This window comes from Falco biarmicus, chromosome 4 (genome assembly GCF_023638135.1).
Source record: "Falco biarmicus isolate bFalBia1 chromosome 4, bFalBia1.pri, whole genome shotgun sequence".
NCBI lineage: Eukaryota > Metazoa > Chordata > Aves > Falconiformes > Falconidae > Falco > Falco biarmicus.
In genome coordinates this window covers 59,078,897-59,095,008 of record NC_079291.1, presented here as the reverse complement: position 1 = coordinate 59,095,008, position 16,112 = coordinate 59,078,897, and the positions used below count along the sequence as shown (strand labels likewise).

At 43.2% G+C, this 16,112-nt stretch overlaps 1 protein-coding gene across 1 annotated transcript in view; it reads left to right on the top strand.

Moving 5' to 3' along the window:
- The window catches only part of CCDC13 (coiled-coil domain containing 13), a 36,127-nt gene extending 20,608 nt beyond the window's left edge, over positions 1 to 15,519 (top strand). The window contains exons 12-17 of the mRNA XM_056338215.1: positions 354 to 487; positions 2,782 to 2,865; positions 3,684 to 3,812; positions 6,212 to 6,366; positions 10,381 to 10,495; positions 11,035 to 15,519. Coding sequence (XP_056194190.1) covers positions 354 to 487; positions 2,782 to 2,865; positions 3,684 to 3,812; positions 6,212 to 6,366; positions 10,381 to 10,495; positions 11,035 to 11,194 — 777 coding nt within the window. The 3' untranslated portion in view covers positions 11,195 to 15,519. The remainder of the gene's footprint in view (positions 1 to 353; positions 488 to 2,781; positions 2,866 to 3,683; positions 3,813 to 6,211; positions 6,367 to 10,380; positions 10,496 to 11,034) is intronic.
- Positions 15,520 to 16,112: the final 593 nt, after the last annotated feature.

Genomic DNA, 16,112 nt, shown 5'->3' with positions numbered 1-16,112 from the left:
AATCTGTCAGATACTTCAGTAATGGGGGCTAGAGCACTGAACCCAAGATAAAACTTAGGTTAGGGACACAAACCAACTGTGCTGGTGGTGATAATGGTGCTGCTGTACTGTGGGTTCTCCAGCGACACTGTCTGCACCCTGTGATTTCATCTGAATCTGCACTTTTTATTGATTTTTGCTTTGTTTTCATCCTCCAATGGATAGAAGCTAAAGAAAAGTTTCTGAGGAGGTCCTGTAAATGAAAAGTTCTGGCATGCTTGTAGCAAAAATCATAAGCTGGTGATTAAGCATTGATGCAGCTGTTTTCCTTTGAAATGTGTAATTGGTTTTATAACCTGCTCCAACATTAACAGAATAAATCTGCCCATCAAGGAGACAGTTCAGGAGCTGATACACCACCTTCTGAACTCTCAGAAGATCCTGGTTTTTCTCTGCTTAAGCCTCTGGCATCAGGCAGCAATCAGGTTGGAAGGATTGGATCTGCTCGGTAAGAAGACCCCAATATCCATGTTTAAAATTGTTGTGAGTTATTCAGAAGCACGGTTTTCCCAGCTAATTGTATCAAACCACAAATGCTGTGCGCCAACAGCTGTGGCAGCTTGTTTACAGTGTATGGGAATCTCTAATCACATTATCTCTTGGACTTTCATCCTGGAACAGATAAAGATATACAGACTTGCAGACATTACTACATTTGGCATGATGGTAGTGCAGCTAATTCTTTTTCTTCCACTCAGATAATGTTTATGTGGTTAGCTTAAGTGCCTGTGATTCTTTCTTATGAGAAACAGGGCTTCTAATGAGCAGACTTCTGAAAGCAGGGTGACGAATTAATACAAAATGCCATTTTAGGTAAGCAATAAATCACCAGTGCATTATTTAAATCAATAAATACACTTTGAGTAGGGTTTACTCTCAAAAACATTGAAAACGTGCCACATTGTTTGTTCTTAACAAACACCCTTTTTAAAGCCTCACTGAGGACCATATAAGTTACACTAATCTTAATACAGCAGTAAATCTAATTTTTGTTTACATGGTTGTGACTCTGGTTGCTCTGGCTGTGTAAAGAGACCACAGCACCAGAGGAAATTATATCCTTTCCTGTTAAAATGCTGGTTTTGTTGCTAAAGAGTTCATAGTGTAATTGACAATGAGGATTTGAGACTGGTCTTCTGAGGAAGGAGGAAAATTTTCATCAAAATAAAGTTGCAACTGATTCCTTCTGTGTAATTTTAACTCACCTACCACATTACTTTAGACACTGAATTTGGCTATAAAATTGTCAACTGTATTCCTGAATCTAAGTACAAAATCTGAGAAAAGTTCTCAGTGTTTTCAAGGTAGAGTTAAAATAGCCTTAATTTGAAAGTTTCTACATCTCTGTTGTTACATCCTTATGACCGACTTTGTTCTCCCACTTCTAACTCTGCAGAAGTTGTGCTCTCCTGGAGCAAATCTGTGTTTATCCACTTTTTTACTTATGTCTGCTGATGGTAAGCAGGAAGGCAAGCAGGAAAATGAGGTTGGGTAATGGCTTTGTAGAAGCCACTAAGTGTAGTGCATAAATTATTGCTTGTATATGTGGCTAACATAGCTCTGTCATGAAAATAGCTGGCATGTCAGGTGGGCAATGAATGAGTCTGAAAATGGCAGGAGCTGTTAATAACTTGGTCAGCAGGGCTCACTCGTTCCATTAACTTTAATATGCTGATGAACTCTCTATTCCATTTTACTTTAGTGAATCGTCTTTTCCTATCAGGAAAGATGAAATGAAAAATGCTATAAATAGGAACTAAAGCCCCTTGGAGATGTCGAAGTAAAAATCTGCATTTTTGGACTGGGACGCTTCTGTTATTATCAACCTTAACTGGATTTTAGGATTAACCACTCCCAGCCTAGAAGGCAGCTCTGCCTGTTCCACAATATTAAGGCTTTATCCTCTGTTAGCTGCACCCTGAAGACAAGGAAACATGGGCTAAGTCTACAGGGACTTGCCTTAAGGCAGCTGCATTCAAATTCGGAAAACAAACACACACTAGAATTTTATGTCCCTAGCACACATATCATTATGCATAAAACTCACCCAGACTGGAAGCAATACTCTGGTGTTACTGGTAACTCCTCCTCTTGCAACAGTAAGCCTGACAGGTCTTCCTGAGGCTCTCCGCAAAGCATAAGGGTTCAGAAAACTATATAAAGTATATTTTAAAAAAGCATTTGGAAATAAAAGCTGTACATCTTGTAGAACAGGGGTTCATTTGGTTATGAAAGCATGCAATGTGCAAACCCCATCAGCCAGACACAGTAACATGTGCTTGTCTCTCACCCTTGGGTGAAGGTGTAAGATGAGAGCGCTGTGTGCGAGGGTCCAAGGCAGTGCCTGTGAGGAAACACAGCAGCAGTGGCTGCGTGGTCGGTGTGAGCCAGGCAGGGTCGAGAGCTATTCCTGCTCCTGAGTTGCTGTGTGGCTACTCTCTGACACAGAGCCCCACAGTGCCGGTCTGGATTACCAGCAAAGTATCCCCAGAAGCACAGAGATCAAACAATGAGTTGTAGTTTTCATACGTTGGAGACACAAGGTGTTTTTGCAGCATGTTTGGGAACTGGGGAGCAAGCTGAGCTGTTGTGTATGCAGGGCCTGTGTGATGCCCACTTAGGAGGCTCGGGGAGTCTTTTCCCTACAAGGCAGCATGAAAACAGATGTTGAAAAGTGACTGGAGTTCTTGGAGGACTGCCCTCTGCAGAACTCAGTGCTTAACAAAGCTTTCTTCCTCTCAGCACAGTGTCCAAGATGGGCCATACACTTGTAGAGTCGGCAGCTACTAAGCCTTCCCTTCTCAGGAATAACATCACACCTGGAAGGTATGTGTAGAAACATCATCATAAACAAGGGAGGTTTCCTGCACTGCTCCGCAAGCTGCTGGCAAGCCTTATCCTTGTCTGCCTTGTTTCTGTAATGAACAGCTACTTTCACCATCCGTTCTACCTGATGCTGCCAAAGAGCTCTGACACAGGCTCTAACATCTTGCTATCTTAATTTTTTTAATGATTGCTAGTTTTATGCCCCATAAATCCCATTTTTCCCTTTTCACCCCGAACTGTCAAGATTTCTCCTGCTTTTTGCTCTAAAGCAGATATTCCTGAATACTGCTATGCAGAGAGGTTAGAGAAGTAATGAAGTAAATAATAATGGGATCCATGGGAAAACTGCCCCTTCCTTTCATCACATATTAGGCACAAGAGCGGCCATTATACTAATGCTGCCTGAAGCCTTTCAGTGCGAGAAAATCAATACCATGCCGTTTAATAGCTTAGTGTAGCACTTCAGAGAACCCACATATAGACTTCTTTTACTTTGGCAGTAGCAATGGGAGGAGAGTTGGTGATAGCGAATTGATCAGAGGTGGAAGTTTGTTTTCAGGGGTGATGGGAAGGGAAAGCATCCTTGCAAAGGAAAAGACCTTTCTAATTAAACTCACGGTGGCTTTATTTCCAAATACTTGTATTCCATTTAGTGCAGTATGGAGACTGATGCTGGGGGGGGGTAGTGAGCCTGGCGCTGCATTCCAGCTTAGTCCTCAGACAAATGTATTTTGATATGTTTTTCAAATCTTGTCTTTGTTTCATTTCTTTCATTTGTGAAATGGGAAACGGACTCTCTATGCTTCTGCTGCTTTTAGGCTTACTGGCACTGACAGCCCGGATTTGAAAGTGCTGCAGACGCAGATCACAGAGCACAAGGCGCTCTGCCAGGCTGCTGAAGTAGAAAAAGACAGGCTCCTGGAACTGGTCACTGTGCTGCAGAAAAGGTAGTGGCTCGCTCTGCCAGTGTCCTTTGTGGGATGCTGCGATTCAGGAGTGCTTGAGACATGTGAGAGTCTATAGCATGCAGTACAGTCCATCACACGCTGCCAATGTGAACCTTTCCTTAAATAGGGGCTTTTAATTTTTTTCTGCTCAATTTCCCTGACTAGTTGATGATTCATTTTTTTTATTCTTCTTTTAGAACAAAGGGCAGAAAAAATGGTGTCATCTTCACGTTTGCTGCACCTAGATAAAACTAGAATTCATATATTTATATATGTGCGGTGTTATTTAGGCAGCAATATTATTCAGCAGTAGCAAATACTATAATTATAGTTATAATCTGACTTCTGTTCCAAAAGCTTTTCACATTCTTTTAAGTTTTGCTATATCCTCTTCTAAATTAATTTCTTCTGGTTTAACTGGAGCATAGCAGTGGGGTTTTTTTCTTCTGTTATTCAATTCTATTTAAGATGATGTTAAAAGCTAACTATGTTTTAGGAGGGCAGGAAAAGCAAAGTCTTTTATCTTTGGACACCTTTTAGCTACTGCTTTTATTCCCTGTTAAGGAATGTTGATTATTTGATTCCCAAACCTGTATTCCAGTTTTAGGAAGATATACTTGTGTCTGTGTGCTTTTGAATACAATAGGCACTATTTGCTTGCTTGCTTGCTTGCTTTATTTTACAATAGTTATAATTTCTCACTTGACTAACTTTTGTCCCATACAATTAATTGCAGTGAGAAAAATAATTTTTTTTATAACTGTGGTAGAGGTGCTTTTAAGGGCTAAATCCTGGGAAAATACACTGGGAGAATCTTATTCCTGTTTGTAAGCCCAGTGACTTTAATAGAGCTATGCAATTAGATAAAGATGGAGGTGTGAGTGGTAGCTGAAATAGGGCCATCAGAAATATGGGATAATGAAGAACACAGAGTCAACGAAATGCACAGCTGCTTGTAAAATGTACCGTAGACTGATGATTCAGCAGCTCCGCAGTTACCATGAGTTATCAAGAGTTCCTGCAGGTAAAGTAAATTTTGTGGATTGTGTGCAATAACTCCTGGAAGACCCCAGGATAATAGAGCATCCAGTCATATTTCAACATGAATATGTGTTAAAAAAAATCAGGCATTCCTCCTCTTCCCTTCCCCTGCTGGAGTGTGGGTCAGCAAAGCTCAAGTAACACATATAATGCTTAAGTCAAGAGAAGACCACTGGGAATGGTTACAGGAGTGGAATTTCTCTACAGCAGCTGCCAGAATTTAGGGCTGTGTTTCACAGTCACTTTCTGCAGAGCAGTATATACTGTCAGAAGATTCTGTTGTAAACGAATTGTAGGATTGGCCCTGCTGGAGGAAGGGGGAGAGCTAGAGGAACATTTTAGTTTAAGTTATTCATTTTAACAGAGGAACCTGGTCAAATGCAAGTTTAGCGAATTCAGAACCACTGAGCGAAATGTTTCTCATAGCATGTCACCAGCCTAGGAATTCACTACCACAGGAGGTCAGAGTCTTGCCTGTAGCTAGATTTTTTAAGACAGTGATTTAATTTTATTATAGTTGTAATATTTCTTTAGTTATGCCAGCTAGGAGGGAAATAAGTAATCAGGTCTCTTGATTCAGAAAGTAATAGCTGTCACTTGTGGGGTCAAGAAGGAAATTCTTTTACTCTGCTTTATACAATGCAGTGAGTTATTTCAGGTTTCTCTCTCACTTTAAATCATTTGGTATCAGGCACTGCCCCACATGAGATGCACTGCTGGCTGCATCTGTGGGTACACATAACATTTGTGCTGTTAATTTTCTAAGATATTGTGCAGAGTAAATAGAGAGGGAATTTCCTCTTCCATACTGTACTGCAGAGTGAACCATCAGTTTCTTTTCCACTCACTTTCTTCTGCGGTAGTGTCTAATGGCCAAGTTTATTAAAAGCAACATCAAGTTTCTTTTCTTACTTTCAGATAACTGACGCAAAACAGCTAAATGCTAGACAGCGTTTTTATAAACTATTTTCCCTCCAAAGTTTTTCCAGAGTGTTTAAAAAATGCAGTTTATTATTCCTCTAATAAAAGATCTCTTCTCAGCAATCTGCAGCTTGCCTGCTCATCTGAGTGGTAAATTCACACAAGCAGCCAGTGTTTAGGGATCTAGGCAACCTCCATTAACGAACCCATTATTTGCAACTGTATTCATTATTTTATTCTGTTTTGCAAATTTAGAGGATGTCATCTGGAACAATTGCAGTGGGATTTCTGCCTTTGAATGCACAGAAAATTCTCCTTTTCCCTCTGTTGGGATCTATGCAGCATGAAGAAGGATTCAATATCGAGACTCGTTGATCCTTAATAGTCATGACATAAGTAAGCTGAACTTTTTTTTTTTTTTTTTTTTTGCCTATGAGGGTGGAGGAAGGCAGCAATAAAGTCTTGAAAGCTGAGAAAAGGCTTCAGGAAGAGAGGCGGCGACGTGTCATTTTGGAACAGCAGCTTGAAAAACTGCAGATGGATCCAGGGAGGAACACAGGTGCACAGAAACTTCCCCTGAGGAGCAAAACAGGTGAGGTGGAGTCCTTATCTACAACTATGTCCCCCATTCTACCTCTGTGGTTAATAGACAGCAACAACAGTTGGACTTTGATCTGTCAAGCCTACACAAATGATTGACCTTACACATGGCAATTCGGATTTACTCAGGCCAGTGGACCAGTACAGAAGATAAAATCCTGGCCCCGCTTAATTCAAGAGGATTTTGCCACAGATTTAAGTGGGACCAGGACTTTTGCAATATGTTGTTTTCATGGCATGACAGTCTACAGAAAAAAACTTGACACTGCTCTGGGTTTGCCACCAAGCCCACTGCTGTTTCCCCTTTGCACTTCTGGCTGACAGATTCATCTGAAGGTTAAGAACAGAATTAAAGGACGCATCCCAATTTAAGGCCTGTCAGTGTCTATGAAAAACTATTGCTGGTGATGAAGTAATTAGATCTGGTGTAATTTATTATCCCATGAACATGATAATCTCCTGCTATAAATATGAAAGCCTCACTAGCATAGTTAAAGGAGGAGAATTCATGGTGGATGTTAAATTTTTATTTCCTTGATCAGATCCTTTTATTGCTTAAGGACTCTGATTCTGTAAAGTGTCTAAACTAATAAAATGGCACATATTCTTATGGAAACTTTTCCAGTGGTTTCCCTTTTTATGTGTATTTTCATAAAGTAAAAAGACTTTAAATGCCAGGACTCGAACAGTAGGAATAGGAATTTCAATTTGGCAGATATTGGGATGGTGTCGGGTTGAGTTAGGGTGAGTAGAGAGATCATAAGCCTCATCAGAGAGCTTGTACAAGCTCTTGGCCTGCCCCACGCTGAAACGCATGATCTTGGGCTGTAGGGGGACTGCCCTACAGCTCAGCAGGTGCATGGCATGGCTCTCCATCATTACTCCAGCCGACACTACGGTGTGTACTAATGCTACCTCATCAGCTTCTTTGAGCTGATCTGTACTGAGCACTATGGCCTGTATAAGCATTCACCTCCTTTTCCACCTGCACTGGCGTCTTCTTTCTTCTTAGGCATGGGTCAGACTGAGGTAAGAAACACCACTGTAACTGCATTGCATTTCTTTGCATTTCCCATTGTAGAGAGACAATCAGTTCTCCCTGGAGCAGGACTGTGATGCAAGAAATCACATGTGGTTGTTCACTGTGATCTCGATTTGTGCAGGAGAGCTAGGGTCTCTGGTGTAACATCTACACGGTGCTCAGGACCTCAAGGGGAGCACTGCTGTTCACTCATCCAGCATGGTGAGAAGACTGGGTATACAGGAACAGGACTCAGAGGAGCCTTTATCCTGAATGAGGACTGAATGATTGCTTCACACCTGCTCCCCTCTGTAATGTGGGTCCACTCCTTAGCACAGAACTGTTGTGTCCTTACAAAGGGCTCCCACACAACACTGACTCATTCTCATGTGTTTTTCTTTGAGCACAGACTTTTAGAGCTGTCTTACCTGTGTTCACTGAGAGCCTGACAGCAGAAAAAGTAGTGCAAAAAGACTCGGATCCTAATAGAAGCCTAGTGCTTGGAAACAAAGTGCTGCAGCCATTGGCCTTTAGGATATAGGACATTCATCTTGTTAAGAGAGCAGTGCTGGGCCTCACAAAAATGGTATTGTGGTATATCCTTTGTGATTTCCGGGAGGGTTTGAAAGTGAGAGGCTTTGGAATACTCATATGGTTCTGCAGATTCTCAGAGGAAGAAATCAGGATATTTGTAGGGACAGGTAGTATCCAGGTGAGAGTTCTGGGAATGCAGCTCTCAATGGTACACTTTTGACTGACTCCATGCCTTTCAATAGTATGGGAGCATTTTGGTGCTGTCTTCTAGAGGAGAATTTAATGGATTTTTTGAGTGCTCAGACTTTCATACAACCTGGTAGTGCAATGTAGTGATGTGCTGTTCCGTTATCATACATGTGCTCCACTTAGCTTTCCTGGCAACCTCAGAGATATGGTGATAAACTTTCCAGGTCCTAAGCCATTTTGGTCAGTAGTAACAGTTTGGTAACTCACCTCTGGGAGATCGGCATTTCATAGCCAGAGGAAGCAGGCTGTTCTTAGCGGTGTGACAGGTTCCTTCTTACTAAATATTGAGTTCATTAGTCTCGTCCGCATAAGAACTAAAAGCAAATGTAGAAAAGGATTGGCAGTAAGAGTAATAAGATGAAATCCGCTCTAAGTCTGTTAAGATGAGGAGGTAACAATCTATTTCACCATCCTTCTTTGAAAAGAGCTCAGCCCCTTGTGATGTGCCCAGACTCTCTGGATTTTGTGCAAGAAACAAGTCTACAAGTCTGTGATATACCTCTTCAGCTGAGCATGTAGGTTATCAAAATGCTTTCATGCCATATAGTTGGGGAAATAAGAAGGAATGAAAAGCTTGAATATAAAATAGAGACTAGAGAACCCGCTAATTAACATAATATTTTCTTTTCTTTCTGAAAGTGCAAAATTGGAGAGAGCTGATCTAATTGCTAATCTAATGTTTCTAGTCTCTTCAATTCAAGGGAAATAGATAATGATGCTGAATAGCTAGAAACAGCCCAGTTGTGTTTTAAAATTATTCAGGCTTTTAGGTTTTTGGGTTTTTTCTGTCTTACCCAAATTTAAAATTAGCAAAGAATAACCCCAGAGGAGAACAGGTAAGTAACAACAGGTTCTCCCAAGCCTGGTAAAACACGACAACCTCATGATCAAAAGCATTTCTTGGTTATACAACATAGCCTTTTCTTCTCATATGTTTTTCTCAGAGTTCAATACTTTCTGCCCTGGTTCTTTTAGATGTTCCAGATGAGGAGGGTTTAGTGTTTTAATACCAAATTTACTTACTTGAAGATGTTTGATGTTACATGCGACTTTAATTTGGAAAAGTGATACAGCAATGTACTGAAATCACAATTCAGCACGATACAGCAATTACAATGTACAGTTGAATCGCAACACAAATATGACCCCCATTACCAGCCTAGATGTTCACTGTCACAATGCTGGGTGTCCCCAGTTGCCAGGAAGGAATATGGGGGTTGAAGCCAGCTCAAGCCCGCTGTTTTCTTTAAAGATCATTTTGGTGGATTTTTTGTTTATACTCTGTGTTGGACTGAACCACGTATACACTCCAGTCACGTTTGTCTGGCTGGCTCAGGTAGGTGGTGCTCTATGGATTAGGGAAGGCCATTTACATTTACTCAACGGAGTCAGCTGTAAACATCACCCTCCAGTCTCCGTGGTGTTGGGATGAGTTCAGCATCCCCTACGAAAGCTGTGGTCACTTCCTACATTCCTTTCTGAGCTTCCTGAGCCCGTCATCCTTGCCTGTCTTCTCTGAGCCTTCTTCCATTGTAGGGGTTCACTGGTCAGTCACAGGTGTTTTGCTTCTCCAATCCCAGCAGTAAATTTGAATTGTATTCTCTCTATAACCCTGAGAAATGTTTTTGTGTCCCTTTGAAATCACAGGAGCAATGCTGCATGTTTTGGGTAGACCTTTATTTAGGAAAGCATTCCTCATTTAGAACCTTAGTTTGAAGTACACATTTAAGCGCTTTACTGCATTTAACCTGTGTTGTGTTTATGCTGAGGATCAAAGTGCTTTACAAAAGCTGTTTCAGTGTGTGCCACATGCAATTTTTATCACAGGCATTTAGGAAGCAACAGCTGTCATAATCTTAAGTGAAACACAACGACAAGATAAACATCAAAATAATCCTTTTCAACTGTTCCTATTAGTTTGCCCACTTAAATATTTTGGATTAATTTTTTTCTTCTCTAAATAGGAAGGCACACATATTACTGCATTTAGCCCTGAAATGCAAACTCATCATGTTTTCATTTTGCTGAAAAGAGGATAAATAAAAGTCTGTCTTATATATTTACAGAATTTTCATGGATAAACAGAGAACTTAACAGATTCCTTAGTGTTTATTCACTGTTTGCTGAGATTTACTCAGTGTGCTACCAAGTGAAAATTGGTGTTTGATTTACTAAAATGCCATTTTGTGATTAAATCTGCAGGCCAGCCTGTGAGTCACTCAAGACTCACCGTGAATGCGAGTGATAGACAGGAGCTCTCTGTAGCCCAGCTTTCTAAGTTGCCTCTAGAATCGCAGGTCGAGGAGCTGCGCACAAGGTATGGTTTCCCTTTCTCCATGCTGTGTTACTCGCAATAGCTAAGAGTTGTTGCTGTCCTTTTTGCAGTGATGTTACCTGCATCTGCTTCTCAGAAGATAAAACCTAGTGAACTCTGTAGAAATCCCAGATCCTCTGGACTGAACTTGTCTATGTCATTCTTAGAGAAATTTCCTAATAATTATACAGATACCCAGAAATGTTAAACTAATGCAGACATTAAGCAACACAACGTAGATGCAAGGAAGACACCTTTTTTTTTTTTCTTTTTCTTCCCTTATGCATTGATTGCAAGCTTGTTAATGAAAATAAAATTATAATCTTTAACAAAAGAGATCTGAAAAGTACTTTGGTCATCTAATACTCTTTTCTGTCTCAAAGATAGAAGGAACAAGTGTTAAGTCTGCTCTTTCTTACACCTGTCATAAAATTACCAGAGAGCATGTGTTTCAGCATTTTCTTCCCGAGAGCTGAAGCACTGTTCTAATTTGCTTTGAAGCCTCACAGCTCACATGAAAGTTTTCTTTTGTTTCCTTGTAGGCTTGTGATCCAGCAGGATGAGAATGAAGCGCTGAAGGCTGCTTTGGAGACTACTGTGAGAAAGAAAGAGGAAGATTTTAAACTGTATCAAGACACAATGGATCAAGTGAAGGATATCTTTTTACAGGCCATTCAGCAGCAGAAACAAGAGGAGAGTTAAACGAGATATTCAGAGTCCTTGGGCTGCCAAGCAGGGAGAAAGCCCAGGCTTTGTGCCCATGAATTGAAATGCAGTGGCAGTGTAGTTCTGCAGCCTCAGATCATGTCATTTCTTTAGCATTTCCAGAAGAGATTGAGAGATGGAGGCAAATACAAAAAGAGTGAAGGTTTTGCATGTCAGCAAATTCTGTCTGTAAGAGTTAGCAGCTGGCTCTGAGATTGCACATGCTGTACGTTGGTGCAATTTAGGAAGCTGCAATTCTGCAGTGTGATTTTGGGCAAAACCTCCCTGGTTTCAACAGTTTTCCTCAAGAGGGTTTGATATTCAATATGCTGCTGCCTTTATGAGCTCTTGAAGGAATTTTCTATACAGAAGTTATGCCGGCCCTCTTCCAGAGCCATGCCAGGAACAAGCAGAGTTCTGTTTTTATCAGCACACTGATACCTGTCTGTCTCAGGCTTTCTGTAGTACTTAAGTGCGGAGGGGGAGGATTAGCCTGGCCTGTGAATAGCTGCAAGTGAACTTTGGGTGGGCTCCACTCACCATTCCAACCAATGTTTCTTTGCTCGAACATATTGGCAGCAAAGTTTTCTGCAACTCAGTGGAGTTTCCACTGAAAAGGTAGACTGTGCAGATTACCCCTGCTGTCTGTCAGATCTACCTTAAATCTGGCTCGTTCTATATGAAATTCACCATCCAGGTTACGAAATCCCTCTTTGTGGTTCTCTGCATTCATCTGTCAGGCAGGTCTTGTTCTCCCTAGGAAGAAACGCTAACAAAATGCAGGCAGATCCTCACTGCAGTAGTGGTGGGACTTTCAGAGATGCTGAAAACCCTTGCATCTCTGTCCTCCTCTCTTGCAGCATGGTGAGAACATCAAGCGCAAGCTAATAAGGCATTGACATGCAGTCTGCCAGCAGAGAGCTAGCCTTGGGGATTACAAGCAAGCGGAGAGCTAGTCATTTTTGTATAGTGCCACTTTGTTTCTTAGTTGAAAGTCTTGAAAGCCCTTCCTTTTCTGCTTGGCTTTGTCAGCCTCTTTTTGCGTGTGAAGTTTGTTAGACTTTAACCCCAGCCACTACCAGCACAAAGTGGGTTTGTGGACAGGCAAACCGCTGCTCCCTTCCCCGGCACGGGGATTGCATCCTGACACCACTTGCGCTGGGATAAGGTGGAGTGAAAAAGAGAGCAGAACAGGAGTTACTCCAGATTTGGTGAGGGTGGTGTTATCCCCATCTTTTTTTCCTGTTTAGGTTCAGGCCTGTCTGTCTCTTCAAACAGTTCACAGAGTTGCTGATGGAGGAGGTCACGGAGCTTAGAGTAAGCTCAGCACCTGAGAGTTAACCCTCCCTGTACTTACGAGCCCTGCTCCGCTCCTTTGGCACTGGCCTATAGCCCAGCAAAGCCATCAGGTGTCTTGCAAAAAGTGGGACCAAAATGGTTCACTGCCATATTCCTCCTTCTTTCCCTGCTGGTAGCATCAGAGGAAAAGGCATCTTGCAACCCACCATTCTTTCTTCCTGCCAACCTGAGGAATCGTAAATCCTGGATCGAGAGACAGACACAGTCTCACCCAAGTGAGCTGTGGTTTGTTGCTGTTCAGCTCCATCCCGATGATTACGTCACATGGGGTAGAGCAAGCAGACCAAAGAAACCCGCCCACCTCTGATGGATACTTTAAGGACCAGCAGTAGTGAGCGGATCCCCTTGAAAAGCTGCCTGAGCTGTGGCAGAGCTGAGGAGGTTTTGTTACGCAGTGGCTGCTAAATTCAGGCTGGTAGCTTGGAGCTGGAGATTCTGATTTCGCTTACACAGAAGTGTGAATCAATAATATTTTCACGTAGGTATGGGAGAGGCAACCTGCTGTCCTTTCTAATACACGGTCAGCGTATACACCACCTGTCCTGCACTGAAGCAGTGACGATCGTACCACTCTCCAGCAAAGCAGCTATGAATCAACCCATGAAACAGATTAAGAAACGGGGAGTGCTATATGTTACAGAACACATATGGCTCACTAGCACATGGTGCAAACCTCAAGTGCTGCAACACTAATTTCTTTAAACATATGCTTGTTTGGGGTCGTACAGAAGCATTTTCTCTGTCTCTTTTTTTTTTTTTTTTTTTTTTTCCCTGCACAAACACACAGAGAGAACCACTGGACACCTTGACAAAGAAGGAACTAAGACACTAAGTTTCTTTAGAGAGCGCATACCTGTAAGTAACTTTCTCGTGGAAATGTGTGATCTGCCTCCTGTCACAGAGTAGTGGGGGCATCTGAACACAGGCCAAGTTGTCCAAGTCTAATCAGTGTTCACCTTAGTTTTGAAATAAATTCCCTCTCCACTTCCACAGAGACCTGCCTTTGAATTCTCTCCATTCTGACTCTTGCAGCAACTTCCCAGTTTTCAATGTATGAGAATGATTGTCTTGCAGTGCATTTCATTTTGTTGCTGAATGTAAGAAACAAACCTAGTTCAGCTGGCTGCAGCAGCCCTGTGTACCTCAACCCATCCCTCTGAGAACAAAACTGATGAAAATACTTTTCCCACTGCCTGTGAGAACCCATAGCGCTGGTCCTGTGTCATAGAACCTCCCCAGCACGCCTGATATGCTTTTTGAGCTCTGTTGGTTTTTTGGGGACGTGGCTGGGCTTGATCTGAAACCTCCTCAGCCCCTTGTTTTCTTTGGAAGTTTGGCCCCATGGATAATTTCCAGCCTGTTAAAATCCCGTGCTTCCATTCTCATTTGAATTTCTCTGGCTTCAGTTTGCAGCCAGTCATTGTTATATCTTTCTTTGCTAGATAAAACCGGTGTGAGTACCCAGCATTTCCTCACTGGGACAGCCGTCATCCAGTGCAAAGTCATGTCACAGCTGCTTTTTGATAAGCTGGGAGTTTTTTCAGTCTCTCGTAGCTAATAGTGGTGACAATGCTCAGCAGTGCTGGCACTGGCTAGTGGCTACAGTTAAGCTGTGAAGAACAGTGTCAGGTTAATTTTGCTGCGAGTATTTGAGGCAACAGACACTCCTTGGTAGGATTTGGCCAGATTTTGCCTAACGTATGCTAAGAATATGAGTCCTCCAAACACCTAGGCTGAGCCAAAGGTTGTCTGCTACCCTGGAGCTGGGCAGAGCACTTCCATGACGCAGCCATAAAGTGCCTGATGGATGTATCCGATTTTAAAAGTACAGCTGAGCCACTGGGAATAAATGACCTTTAATGAATTGTCATCGTTTTCCTTTTGGGCTGTTGAGTGGTGTCTACCTGCAAAGAGCAGGCATTGCAAGAGCACAGCTTTCCAAACTGGCCGTAATGTGAATTAAGTTGCATTAGTGGGGTTAAATATAGACAGTATCACCACAGCTGAGCGCTCCCCACCCTGAGCTCTGCTCGGCCAAGGATCAGCCAGCAGATCAAATCCGATCCCACTGTAACAGCTCCAATTTAGAGCTGTGGCCTGGGGCTGCGGGTGGCTCATGCCCTCCCTGAGGCTCCAAAGCAGGACAGAGGTGCGAGGAGGAAACAGATTTCTGTCCTTCACCGTGGGTGAAATGGGGAGGAAGCTGGTGGCAAAGCGGAACCAAGTTGGAAATTGCCAGCAGCTGCTACTGCCCTGCAAGCTGTGGGGCCCTCGCCCCATACATGACAAAAGGAACCAGGTTCAGCTTTAAATGGAAAAACACTCCAGCAGAGCCCCCGTGCTCTAAATTAAGCCACGACTGAGCCAAGAGGGGTATTGGGTTTCCCCCCTCATCCTCTCCCCTCCCAGCCCAGCTCGGGAGCCAGCAGCTCCCGCGGGACAGGGTGGCCTCACTCCACAAATGCCACCTCAATCCCCGCGCATCTCCACTTACAGCTCCCAACCGTGTCTGCAGGCGGGGGGTGAAGTCCTGGGCTTTCCAGCGGCTCCTTTGTCAGCACGGATCCGTGGGACACAGCATGGCAGTGAGGGGGGGGTCATTCCACCGTGGCGTTGACCTAATCGGGGCATTTTTTTCAGGAACGGGGAGAGATCAGGAGGAGAGGAGCTGAAGTCAGTGGGCTTTGAGATGATGCTGGGTTGTCCCTGTCAGGTGGTGGGAGCCTTCTTTAGAGTCCTTCCCCAGGGCAGCAGGAGGCCTTGGGACCTTTGATGGGGTTGGTGCATGCCATGGGGGACAGGCAGAGCCATTCTGGGGGTGCTGAGAGGGGTGCAGGGGGTGACCTTGGATGGATCAATGGATGGATGGGGCACACATCCTCTCCTGAGCAGCCATGCTAGCAAGGAGGTGCATTCTGCAGTCCTGATGGTGCTGGCATGTTCCCAGTGACACATTTGTGTGGAGAACCTGATGGAGCAAGCAAAGGCAACATAAACCATCCCATATGGGTTATTATAAGCCTCTCCCCTTCCCATTCACCCCATGAAGAGCAGCAGGGGGACAGCAGCACAAGGCAGGAGCAAGGAGAAGGCTCCTTTGGTGTCCCCATCAAACATTCCCAGTTTCTGCTGTGTCTCGCTGGGACAGAGCCAAGCACTTCTCCTTGAACCCCACCACCTTCCCGGCTCACTTTCTGGGACACTAAAGAGGGGCCTGGCCTCTGGTCGTGTGCCACGACTTCCAGCAACCCATCAAATGTTTGAAAAAACTATCATTTAAATCCGCTCGAAGCCATAAACAGCCCTTCATCATAAAGCAGCAGCACCGGGGCAATAAAACACAGAGACGTCCCCTGTGCTGAGGAAGGCACAGTGGTCACATTAAAAATAAATCTTATTATATTAGAAATCAAGAGCAAGGGATTTTTTCTAATTTTTTTTAATAATATCTATAAATTAAAGCTAAATGATTTTTATCACCACAGTTCCCAGAGCCTCATGAAAAACCACTGCCCAGCCCTCCACCTATGTTGCACTTTAAATCCAGCAAGATCAC